General features: G+C 34.3%; 2 protein-coding genes across 2 annotated transcripts; both read right to left on the minus strand.

The window, feature by feature from the left end:
- Positions 1–7,407: 7,407 nt before the first annotated feature.
- On the minus strand, positions 7,408–8,380 carry LOC128920364 (C-type lectin 37Db-like). Its single transcript, XM_054227494.1, has 3 exons — positions 8,223–8,380; positions 8,083–8,153; positions 7,408–8,012 (listed from the first exon to the last, which is right to left on the minus strand). The coding sequence occupies exons 1-3, from the start codon at positions 8,287–8,289 to the stop codon at positions 7,569–7,571; spliced, it is 582 nt and encodes a 193-aa protein (XP_054083469.1). The 5' UTR covers positions 8,290–8,380; the 3' UTR covers positions 7,408–7,568.
- Positions 8,381–11,354: 2,974 nt separating this feature from the next.
- LOC105214740 (C-type lectin 37Db) lies at positions 11,355–12,417 on the minus strand. Its single transcript, XM_011188323.3, has 3 exons — positions 12,259–12,417; positions 12,113–12,189; positions 11,355–12,042 (listed from the first exon to the last, which is right to left on the minus strand). The coding sequence occupies exons 1-3, from the start codon at positions 12,323–12,325 to the stop codon at positions 11,599–11,601; spliced, it is 588 nt and encodes a 195-aa protein (XP_011186625.2). The 5' UTR covers positions 12,326–12,417; the 3' UTR covers positions 11,355–11,598.
- Between the last annotated feature and the right edge of the window lie 447 nt (positions 12,418–12,864).

Raw genomic sequence — 12,864 nt, forward strand, 5'->3', positions numbered from 1 at the left:
AGAAAAAATCTGTTACAGAGCTTCAATCCTTAAATCTTAAACTATGGGTGTGGCCAAAAGAGTTTCTGACAGCTGCATTATCGGTGTCTTCTTACTTACTATATTTGCAGGTCAATAAACCCCGTCTTTAGATATGTAGTTTTATGGAATAATAGAAAAGCATTCATGTATTGGAATTTCTAAATTTGGTCGAAACTCTAAAGACACTTTCTAACCATATCTGATAACCCATTCAGTTCGTTACTGAACGAAAAAGATGACAAAAAAGTGAAGACCAAATAGTAAATCGTAATCAAGTAAATACATACATATAACTACTTGGTAGTAACTCAATAAGACCTTGTGTTGTGACCATAAACCAACGCTTCAGAAAAATTTTTAATACCGAAGTTACAGAAACCAAAATTTTCAAAGCTAAATTATTTGCTTTCGTGGGAATGTGGAATTGTTTTTATCTGTGTACGACCAAGATGGGGCAAAGTTGAGCAGTAAGTATAAATAAAGGCGACAAATAAAAGTTAAGTAGACGTAAAAGGAAAAAGTCAAAGTAACAAAAATGTACGTCAACTGTTACTGTAATTATTATTACAACAATAGCAAAAAAGAGGACATCACACTTGGCAACTACAACAACCAACGCCACGCAAACTACTAAAAAGCAAGCAGCAATATGCGAGGGAGTGAAGTGCGTTGTCTGAACACGAAACAAAATATTTAATGGCAAGAAATACAATTATTAACACCGGAGAAGTTCGCGTCAAAGTGCGCGCCACATACGGACCGCGTGCTTTTGAGGCGACAACAAACACGCTCAATGATGCGGAGCCCGAAAACAAAAAATAAACAAACTATAACAATTACAACTACAATAGAAACAATGGCAAGTGGTTACAACAACGAGTGGTGAAGGGTGGTGAATAAAAAGCATTACTTGCTGGTGTTTGCGATGAAACGGCGCTGGCGTCGAAGTGTGCTGCTGGAACACGCAGCAGACAAGTGAGTCTGCACATCACACTCGTTTCATCCGATCCACCAATTGTCGCTCACTCTCAGCCGTTGTTTGCCTTATGCCGCCGACTGCTGACATCTGCCAGTGCGTTATGGCATTTATGTCGCGCGCAACGACACGGATTATGAGCCAATTAGAGTCTTCAGGTAAAACTTGCCAAACAATAATCGTTTCATTTGCGACTTTTCTCGCTAACTCCTACAGCGTGCCGTTACATTTACGCAACGTTGCGCAGATATTTTTTTTTTGCTTTTTGAAATTGAATTTAAATGACAGTTCGACGCAGTTGATTTCGGTACTTTGGTATTAAAGAGCGATAATGTGAGGAAGTTTCAACTAATATTGGTGCCATTTTCAAAGACATCTTTAATGACTTTAATATCAGGAAAATGTTAACGGATTTTATAAATCTAAACACACTGCAATAAAAGAGAGATGTAGAAGTTATAAGCTGTTATTGTTACTGTTATAATTTGGTTTGGTTTAATATTAATTTGTTAACATTAAGAACTACCATCTTCTATCGACCTTTTGAGTTGACCTCAGATTAGCAGTAATCCCTATTTATTGATTTAGATTAAGTTAAAATTCGCAGATGAACTTTATCACGATCATAGATCATAGAGAGCCAGACGAATAGTAGCAACACCGGTTGTTTGCAATGTCCAATTTTCGAGTTATGGATCAAAAGGCCCTCAGGTATTGACGAAAGGCTTTGAGATAGCAATTTTATGAAGCGGCTAATATCGATTCTAGTCATGTCTTCGTCAACATCACACAGAATCACTCTGGACAACAGGTGCTACTTTGGACTGAGTAGGCAATTTAAAAGTAAAGTCCTCTCTCGACGAACAAAAAGCAAACTCCACAAATCCCTCACCATTCCCGTCCTGCTTTATGGTGCAGAAGCGTGGACGATGACAATATCTGATGTGACGGCACTAGGGGTTTTCGAGAGAAAGGCTTTGCGTAAGATTTACGGTCTCTTAAATAATGGCAACGGCGAAAACAGCAGACGATGGAATGATGAGCTTATGAGTTATTCGACGCCTTTAACATAGTACAGCGAATAAAAAGACAGCGGCTAAGATGACTAGATCATATTGTTCGAATGGACGAAAACGATCCAATGGGTATGTAAAGAACCAAATTGCTGCATTTGCAACGAAGGCCAACCGGTGCAATTATCGGCTCGTCGGCGATATTTGATTTCAACAAGACGGCGCTTGTCACACATAGCATCAATCAATAGATTTGTTGAGAGAACACTTCGTTGAGATAATTTTACGTTTTGGGCGGATTGATTGGTCACCAAAAGCGCGTGATATCACAACATATGTATATATGTGGGCATATTCATCAATCAAGACCGATTAAGGAAGGCTGGAAATTTGCTTATAATTTTTTTTCGAAATACCCAAACTTGAGAAACTTAATTCTGGTGGTGATTTCTAATGAAAACATTTCACATTTTAAAGAGACATTTTTCGTTTCAGTCCTTTAAGCCTAACTCATTGATAACTGAGTTCTAAAACAGCCGCTTTGTTCCCTAACTCCGTAAAATCTGTTTGGTGCCACAGTTCATGTTACATTTTGCGCATTACTTTTAAATAAACTCATTCAGAAACTTAACAAAGTCGCTTAATAAAAAATGAAGTATATAAAAAGCGCCATTTCGCTCATACTTCCTTTCAGAGTTGCAACAAATGTTGCACCCCACATTGTTGCGGTTTATCTGTAACATATTTTTTATTTCGTTTCAGCAGTGTTTCATATATACGACACTGGCATTTGAATTGTTTCTTGCAACAAAGTTGGAGGACCAAAATAAGCATAAAAAATTGCCGAAAAATCTGTATGAAAAAATGTATTTTTATTCGCCGCGAATGCGATCTGACCAGCCAAATGCAATATGCGAGTAAAATAACTGGAAAAGTGAAACAAACGAGTTGGTGAGTAGCGTGAAAAAAAGAATGCTATTAGTTTTCCAAACAAATAAAAATAAGCGCGAGAGGTATAGAAAATGCGAGCGGTGTGGCGGCGGTGAATGTGGTGGTTTCTCATAATCCACGACTGCGGCCAAGTTCAACTGTGGGTTTTAACTTCTGTGCGCCGCCAATTCTTACCCTTTAATGTTCCACTTTTTAACTTTGGCTTTTTTATGTGCGCTTGCAAATATTCGCATTTTCTGGTATTTATTTTCGGACGGCCTGCCGCGGCATGTGCGATTTTTGTTTTACGCTTGCTGCCGCTACTTTTTTGGAGGTTAAATTATTATTATTTTTTTAAACATGCGCAGCTGCGGTTGCGCGTCACCTTTGTCCTCGCCCCTCAGCTTGGCGCTTTAACTTTGAGCGCGCCCATTTGTGCGGCAGCTGTACGATTTCGGCGGATCTACGCTAAAGCGGCCAGTTGGTGTTGCACAAAAAATTAATTTATGATTTTTGTTGTGCCGTAGTAATAAAGCGGCCGTTTTTTATGGCATTTGGGCGAGTGTGTTGCCGCTGGCGCAGCTCAATGTTTTACAACGGTGCACCGCCGCACCAAGTGCGCGAGCTCCATAAACGCGTAATAGTAGAGGCGTAAAACGCTGATCCGGCGTCCGACGTCGAAACGTTTTGTGAGCGTGCCATTAAAATTGTCTGCCAACGGATGTGTGGCTCTTTGTGGTTAACCGCTTGTAAATGTAGGCAGTTCCTTTCGTTTTTTCTGCTTTGCAAGTGTTTTTGTTTTTGCCGCAGTCTTTGTTACAAGTGTTGCATGCGGCTATTGTGTGGGTTTTCATGCAACTGTTTGTCATATTAAAGAGAATTGATTATGTGCTGAAAATGTTGCAGGTAATGGCCCGTTAAAGATTTTACGATTTAAATAATTTCTGTCAATTATTCATGAATGCTTATTAATTAATCACTGCATTTAGCTGTTTGACACTTGAGAGCGAGAAAACTCAGATTAAGTTGTTAACAGTGGAACCTACAAACGTAGGGTCTGCTGCAGAACTCATTTGTAAACGTTGGACTGTGAAATTGATATGTCAGGCGGCAACGCACCTCGTGGTTCTTCTCCCTTTTTGCACAGCCAAATTAATTTAATGCATTAAATTTATAATTGAGAATACAGTTTTTGCCTTTCGCGCAGCCGGCTAATCGATTAACGATCAGCTGAATTTTGTTTTTGCTGTTTATAAGAAGTTAGTAAATTTCATCGGCTGATTGCTATTTTATCAATAAACACAACCAAATTTACAGCGCGGACAACAACCCGCAAGTTGCATTCCAGTTTCAATTCGGTTTGTATTTGATTAAAAATTGATGTAGTAAAGTTGTTCGAAAGGATTATTATCATGTCGAAGTAAGAAAAGTGGCTTACGGATTAGCATTAATTTTATCTTGGACTACTTGGTGTTGATAAGGTAGTAAGAGAAGATCAGTTGTTTCGAAAATGATTTCTATGGGAGCCTGGGGAATTAGTGAATCCATTTTATTAATTTCTCTTTCCACCAGATCACATTATCATAATTGCTTTAACATAGTTCACAGCTTGACCGGGATCAGGGTCAGCCATCGACGTTATATTCGGTATCTGGGCCTTGAAGGTCATTGTGAGAGTTTCATTTCGATATCATCTATGGCGTTTATTTACTGTAAAATGGAATTTAAAATTTTGTTCTACGAGACTTAAGCGTGGTTGTAAACTGATTTAGTTCTTTCAAGGAATTTTAAGAAAATGTCACGCTCGTTTCAAACATTTTCTTCTGTAACTTTATTTGTGCCTTAGTTAAAGAACTTTTTAACTTTTTAGCCATACTTTGTGTATATTGCATTCGACGATACCAGTATTAATGTGTATATCTTTATTACTATCATTAAGAGGAAAGATTTGTATGTATGTTTGGAATGAGTAAACTCAAAGACTACTGTGCCGATTTAAAAAATTCGTTCACCATTGGAAAGCTATATTCACCCTGAGTATCATAGGCTACATTTATTGCTAGAAAAAATTAGGGATCCTTATTAAAACTTAACCAATGTAATCCAAGTTGTAAAAAGTTTACTGAAATGTCACAAGCGCTGCGGAAAATATTGATGATAGAACAAAAGTTATGTCACAATAAGTGCCTTTACATTAAAAAAATAAGTCTAAATAACACCGCTATAAAAGCTGTTTTATTTATACTTTGGTTAATCCTTATCAAAATAAATACATTCATATATAATTTAATACCAATATATAACTTTTTGAATGATTAAATTTGGAGATTACATTCGAAAGACATCAATTGTTTTAAAATTGTCACGTGGTCGCCGCTCACACCGCTCTTTCAGAACTAAATCCATCTTATTTTATTTGTTTTCAGTAAATAATATATTGTAATAATATATTATGATATATTTTAACTATCAAACAGTCTGGCAACTCAAGAATTTCTTTAAATTTTTCTTATAACTTTTCGTAGTTTTCGACATAACCTTTGTATGGGAGGTAGACGTGGCAACAATCCGAGTTCATTCATTTTCATGCTGCAATGATGTGGCTAAGTGAAATGACTGTAAAAAGTTTGGTTGATATAGTTTAATTAGTTTGCGAGATGTACTTATTAGGAGTCGAAGACACGAATACTTTGCTAATATATTTTAATCCAATATGCTTAATATGCTCCTCCCTAGTAATATATGTTTTTATTGTATAAGTCCAGTCCTCTACCGCATTGGAAATTAATAGATGCAGCGAAGTTCAAGTTAGTTCAAATCAAAAGGTTTTCTGCTAAGGTCATTGCTCAGTAATTTGCGTGCTTTGTGTGACTAGTAGTTGAGAATGACGCTGTATTAGACATCACCAAATCCAAAATAATCTTTTAAAAAATATATGTATAAAGGCCCTATTCTGTGCACTTGACAAAATAACAGAAAAGTTAAAAATTTTTCCAGTTTTTTTCAAGTAAGAACTTTTTTGGTATTCTGTGACAATTTTGATAAAATAAAAAGCTTCAGTACGCATTGCTTTTCCCCACACGTGTGGGAAACAAAATAATGTAAACAGAAACAGCTGATTCCCTCCAATTATTTTTTAACGTAAGTTTTCAAATACATTTGAATATTTGTTGCAAAATAGTTAATAATTTAACTTCAATTTCACAATAAATCCATTGCTTTTGGTCTAGACTTTTCTTAGGGTGCGCAAATATTCCATGCTCCGAAGCTGGTACTATTTTTCATGCAAAAGGCCGTTATTTGGATGAGTGTTTGTTTTAACCGAGCCTTCTTCAGTGTGGCTTCGTTGATAAGTTTGGTTATCAACCTATCTATCCCATTCTGATGTCAAGATATCGACTGAAGCCTTTCAGAGCTGATGCAAAGTATTTGGTTTGGTTTCACAACTCCATTTACTCTATATAGATGACAGGGTTATACTTAACCAAACATGGAGTGCCGCGCGTAAATAAAGTAGAATACTTCATAATATAATACATATACATATGTCATTTATAATATATTTAAAACTGTTTGGAATGCAATTTTGATTTAGTTGGTTGTTATGTTTAGCTTCAGAAAAGTTCCTTGGGGGCTACGAAATCTAAACTTTGTTTTTTGTTGGCAAAAATTTGCTAAGCTGTAATCGCATGCAATATATAGAAAACAATTTCGTCAATTTTACCCTCATTATCCTCATTTTTTTAAACAAAAAACGGAAAAATAAACTTCTTAATTATTATAAAAATTATTATAAAAACGGCTCAATAACGCGAGCCATCCACATATTCATATTTTTCCTCTTTGTATAAAACTAACGACAAAAGTAAAATATCTCCATTGCAACAAAGTGAATTTCACAACTATCCACTGAGAGATATTTTATTTGTCAAGAGCATTCTACTTCTTAACAACTTATAAAGAAAAGAGCTTTTTATTTTAGACACAGAATACGAAATGCGTGATAAATTTCAATTTTTTACAAATTAGAAATTTGTTGAATTTGTAAAGTGCACAGAATAGGGCTGTATATGTTCATACAGCCTTGGCCAAAAGTACTAGGCACCGCATTAAAATACAAGTATTCTCAAATGTGGCTATCAAAGTTACTACTTATTTTTGTAAATGTGTTACATGGGTGTTTAACTGTTGATTAAACAAATAAATTTTGTAATTTTAAAGGTATTAAAAAAAATTAAGCTAAAACTAAAAATTGTAATTTTTAAGAAATTCATAAAATATTTTTTTATTTTTTTTTAATGTTATTATAACTAATTCATTGTATTTTTATTGTTTTACTAATAAAACTTCATTATTTCATTTGTTAAAACAAAAAATTCAGTAATTAGTGAGGTGCCTAATACTTTTGGCCAATATTTTATATATTTTAATAGCGCTCGCATAATTATAATCAACACCTTTTTAACCTCTCATTGATAATGTTGAACAAATCAATTTATTGAAAAAAAAACATATAAAAATTTATATTATAGAACCATTATCATCATTCACACTTTGACACTTGGTGTTGTGATAACAAATCAATTGCATTAATTGAAACTGAACTGCGTCTTATGCATTATATTAGCTCATTTACAAGTAAAAGTTTTCTCTGCATTCAAATATGCTAACACGAGAGTCTTCACTGCACAATTTGTAGGTATGTTCTCACATGTGTCTTGGGTATTTATTTTAGCGCTTCGCATTTCACAAATGGGATAACCATTATCGCTGCATAGCTGATCATTCATATAGAATACATTATTAAAAGCCTTAAGATGTAGGCAATCCTCATCTCGGTAATTATCCGGTTGTCCGGGGAGAAATTTCGAATAAATCATTGCTCGACCAGTGGTGAGCGAGACAAATTTGCCTTCATCTGCCAAATCGTTGCCGCTGATCCAAAAGTATTTGCCTACGTGCCCATTTTTAGTTAAATAGAAGTTGAGATCATTCATTTCAGTTTCAGAATTGATTGTGGCCAAGTCACTGTCATACGTCTGACAGAGATTCACGGCCGCGAACCAATTCATCTAAAACGAGTTAAACGATTAATGTGAACTGCATTCATTTCATTTATATGTATATCAAATACCCATTTACCTGTACATCAGTAAATACAATGTAGTACTTTTCACCAATTTTCTTGAAGAGATTAGCATCACCTGCTATTTCTAAATCAGTGTGCAGGAAATTTAGTTATCATTCAGCGCTCAGCTGTGTGACTTGATATTCGAACTCACCATCATTCGCAGCGTGTGATAAGCCAACCGTGAGGCACAGTAACAGAAATAAATATTTTGTTTTCATTATAATAGAGCTCGCTTGCTTTCCTTCCGAACTGTAAGTGTGAACTGAACGAGATGCACTGAAAGACTAAATCTTAGCTTAGGTTACTAAATACTTCAGAACACAGTCTGAAACATTTTATATTAAAAAACTTTGCCAATGATATTTACGAGGCAAAATCAATTTGAAGGGCAAAATCAGCAAGATGAGATAAAAACACAATGCACAGTGGTTCGGCCCATAGGTCAAAAATCAAAAAAGCCATCTAACAATTTATGTCAAAAGGTATACCGATGATCTCTTAATTGTCCAAACGACCGAAACCGGGTTTTCCTAAAAAACGAACCGTACTTTCTAAAAAAAAGTTAAATTCATGAACAATTGTACATTTTGAAATCACATCAGAATTTAAAAAAATCCACAGCAACAACGCACTTCAAGTTGTTCTCGTAATTGTTCAGGTTAACGAATCAAGTTTATTTTTAAAGGAGTTTCAAGTTATTTATTTTAACTTGTGAAGTTAGTTCAGACTACCGTGATTTGTGTTTTTTGTGAAATTAGTGTTTTATATTACCTATTGGTTTGCAGTTTTTTGCGCGTCTTCAATTTGTTTGCATACAGTTTTAATTGAACTATAAATAGCTATAGTAAGCCATAATTTAAGCTATGAAAGTGAAATTTGGTCTTAGAACGGAAAGGGCTGTTTGGGCAAATGGGCGTGCCGAGCCCCTACAAAGTTTTTTGCACATATCTCGTAAACTACTATATATATATATATATATATAACCAACCTAGCTCGGGTCGTTTCCTTTAGGCACTTCCTTATACGGTCTAAACATCGATGAAATACATCGGAACAGAACTTTTCACAAATACTGGATTTAAAGTGTGTGTTTTCAAGACCGCATATATCGAACATGAAGAACTCAGTGCTCCTAACAAATTTTTTCCCGAAAACATAGCTAAGTCACTCAGATAATTTTAAGAAATTCAGAGGGAATATGTTTCTTCTAATAATATGTCTCCGTGCCAAAAATTTGTGAAATTCGGTCATAACTTCCCTCGTTGCCATATACCTAATATCAGGGTTTTCCAACTTTTAATGGGCTTTATACTATATATAGCTGAATATGTGAGTCAAATTGTGTGTTATATTAATAAAATTAATTAATTAAATTTCGATAAAATAAAGTCACTCTAACTTAGCCATTCCTTACTTGTTTTGTATGATATTATTCTTTTAGGTGGAATATGGGGTCGGATAGGGTAAACTATTACGACAAATCATATTCAGCTTTTTTCCCCGCTTTGTTAAATATTTTTAAAATGTCTTACTGAAGGTTTTGACACTCCGACCAGAGAACTGCAATTATTCCTTTTTTAAAGTCATTGGTTGCCGACGACAATAGTCGCTGCCACTAATACAATAGCGGAAAGTGAAATCCGGACAACTAAAAAAGAAGTTTTATTATTTTAGTCAAATATTAAAATTTTTACTTTAAAACAATAATATATGTAGAATAATTGAGTATTAAGTGTAAACAAAGGCAGTGTTGTTGATTGCACTTATACTTCCATTTATTTTAATTCATTTTAGATATTTTATCATTTTGGTAGCCAACAATATAAACAGTGATATCTTTTTTATTATTTACACTAAAGAAATATTTGTTGAGTATTATTTAAGGGGAACATTAATTGATTCAAAAACATTATCATTAGTATTTTGTCGAACCTCTTTTGTTTTTTATAACGAATTTTATCCGCTCTGCCATTGAATTTATCAGATTTTGTAATGTTCCTGCTGCGCTACCGTTATACTACACATCTTAGAGGGTTCTATGCAATTTTGCTAAAGTTTTTGGTCTATTCTGTGATATCTGAGTCTTCATTATAAACCAAAAGTTCTCAATTTTGAAATCCGGACTATTACCTGAACACTATAAAGTCGAAACCCCGATTTTTGATAAATAATTCTTCACCTGAAAGAAAAATGAAAGGACAATTATAAAATTTGCAATTTAAATTATAGCAATAACATCTAGATGTACAAAAAAATTCGTACTAACTATTTTGGCACGCTGGCGTGGCAAAGAGTCATCCTGAAAAATAAGGACATCCGCTCATTAAAAATGGTCCTGTATTGAGGGTATTAAATTCGTCTCAAGCATCTCCTAGTACTTTAACCCGATGACGGTTCCATCTATTAGGAAAAGCATAAAAAAGCATCCCCAGACCATTCGGTTGCCTCATTTCGCCAATCATTTCATTTACACTGTCCGCTTTAGTGTAAAATTATTCAAAGCACTAACAAATATGAGTATTCTCCGGCAGAAGCGTAAAATAGCTTTGATATATCATTTGTAATAACAATCGATTATTTAAAACAAATAAATCGACATATTTATAAATTTTTTGCACAAAAAATTTAATTTTGAACAAAATATATAAATTTTATTGAAGTGAAAAGTTTCAGAACGGCAACAATGAAATTATTGTTTGATATGCCGCTGCCGTCTTCAAAATGTTCAAAACGTGGCTTTAAAGCGACTATTGTGAGCCAGCTGTCGCTACGTCGTGCAGATTGACCGATATTTTTGATATAAAGTCAGCCATAGGTTTTGGCGTAGCATATTTTGCAGCCATTACATATTTTATTTTGCGAGTGTTTTGTTATTGTGCATTTCAAAGTTTTCCAATCCGTAAAATCCGTGCACCGTGCAAGAGTTTTGCAAGAGGAAGACAATCCCCCTATTGATTTTATGAAAATGATACGGCTGTAATAAACCACTTTTCTTTGTTTGTTTTATTTGTGGAACTTTATATCTTTTTAACGACACTTTGTCCATATTAATGTATATATATATATATATTTAAAGTATATAGATAATATAATTCTAGCCCGCCACCGCATTGTGAATTAATAAATGTAGAAAAAATTCAAGTTACTTCAAATCGAAAGGTTCTCTGCTAAGGTCATTGCTAAGTAATTAGCAAGCTTTGTGTGCTAAGTAATTGAGAATGATGATACATTAGACAGGACCAAATCCAATATAATATTTTAAACAAAATATAAAGACAATGAATGGTTTTATATATAGATTTGATAATAAAATATAAATATATTTTAATAGCGCTCGCATAATTATAATCAACACCTTTTTAACCTCTCATTGATAATGTTGAACAAATCAATTTATTGAAAAAAAAAACATATAAAAATTTATATTATAGAACCATTATCATCATTCACACTTTGACACTTGGTGTTGTGATAACAAATCAATTGCATTAATTGAAACTGAACTGCGTCTTATGCATTATATTAGCTCATTTACAAGTAAAAGTATTCTCTGCTTTCAAATATGCTTTGACGAGAGTCTTCACTGCACAATTTGTAGGTATGTTCTCACATGTGTCTTGGGTATTCATTTTAGCACTTCGCATTTCACAAATGGGATAACCATTGTCGCTGCATAGCTGATCATTCATATAGAATACATTGTTAAAAGCCTGAAGATGTAGGCAATCTTCATCTCGGTAATTATCCGGTTGTCCGGGGAGAAATTTCGAATAAATCATTGCTCGACCAGTGGTGAGCGAGACAAATTTGCCTTCATCTGCCAAATCGTTGCCGCTGATCCAAAAGTATTTGCCTACGTGCCCATTTTTAGTTAAATAGAAGTTGAGATCATTCATTTCAGTTTCAGAATTGATTGTAGCCAAGTCACTGTCATACGTCTGACAGAGATTCACTGCCGCGAACCAATTCATCTAAAACGAGTTAAACGATTAATGTGAACTGCATTCATTTCATTTATATGTATATCAAATAATCATTTACCTGTACACCAGTAAATACAATGTAGTACTTTCCACCAATTCTCTTGAAGAGATTAGCATCACCTGCTATTGCTAAACCTGTGCGCAGAAAATTTAGTTACCTTTCGTTGTTCAATTGTGCAATTGTGACTCGACATTAGAACTCACCATCATTCGCAGCGTGTGATAAGCCGCCCGTGAGGCACAATAACAGAAATAAATATTTTGTTTGCATTCTAATAGAGCTCACTTGCTTCCCTTCCGAACTGTAAGTGTGAACTGAACGAGATGCACTGAAAGACTAAATCTTAGCGTAGGTTACTAAATACTTCAGAACACAGTCTGAAACATTTTATATTCTCGCTATATTTTATTTTAAAAAATTTTGCGAATGGTATTTAAGATGCACAACCAATCGGAAGTCGCGAAAAAACCCAGAAACACGATGTAGTATACAAAACACGGCAAGATGAGGTCAAAACAACCAGCGTTATCGATAAAAGTATCAGCAGCTGAAGAAGAAGATGATGGAAAGCGAAACAATCTTATATTAACCAGGGGTAATAAAAGCAAATACACCGTCATAGGTCTTTCGAATAGTTTAGCGCTTTTTAATTAAAAACAAATTACATAGAAATTAATATTCATACATATATGGTAAATAATTAATTCCTTTATATTATTGCTTCCAGCTAAATTATGTGGTTTTTTTCGACATATTCGACTAGAGAGGCATGTGTCTAATGGAGATTTCTCGCCTTCTAGTTCATATTT

This window comes from Zeugodacus cucurbitae, chromosome 3, assembly GCF_028554725.1.
Source record: "Zeugodacus cucurbitae isolate PBARC_wt_2022May chromosome 3, idZeuCucr1.2, whole genome shotgun sequence".
In the NCBI taxonomy this organism is placed as follows: Eukaryota; Metazoa; Arthropoda; class Insecta; order Diptera; family Tephritidae; genus Zeugodacus; species Zeugodacus cucurbitae.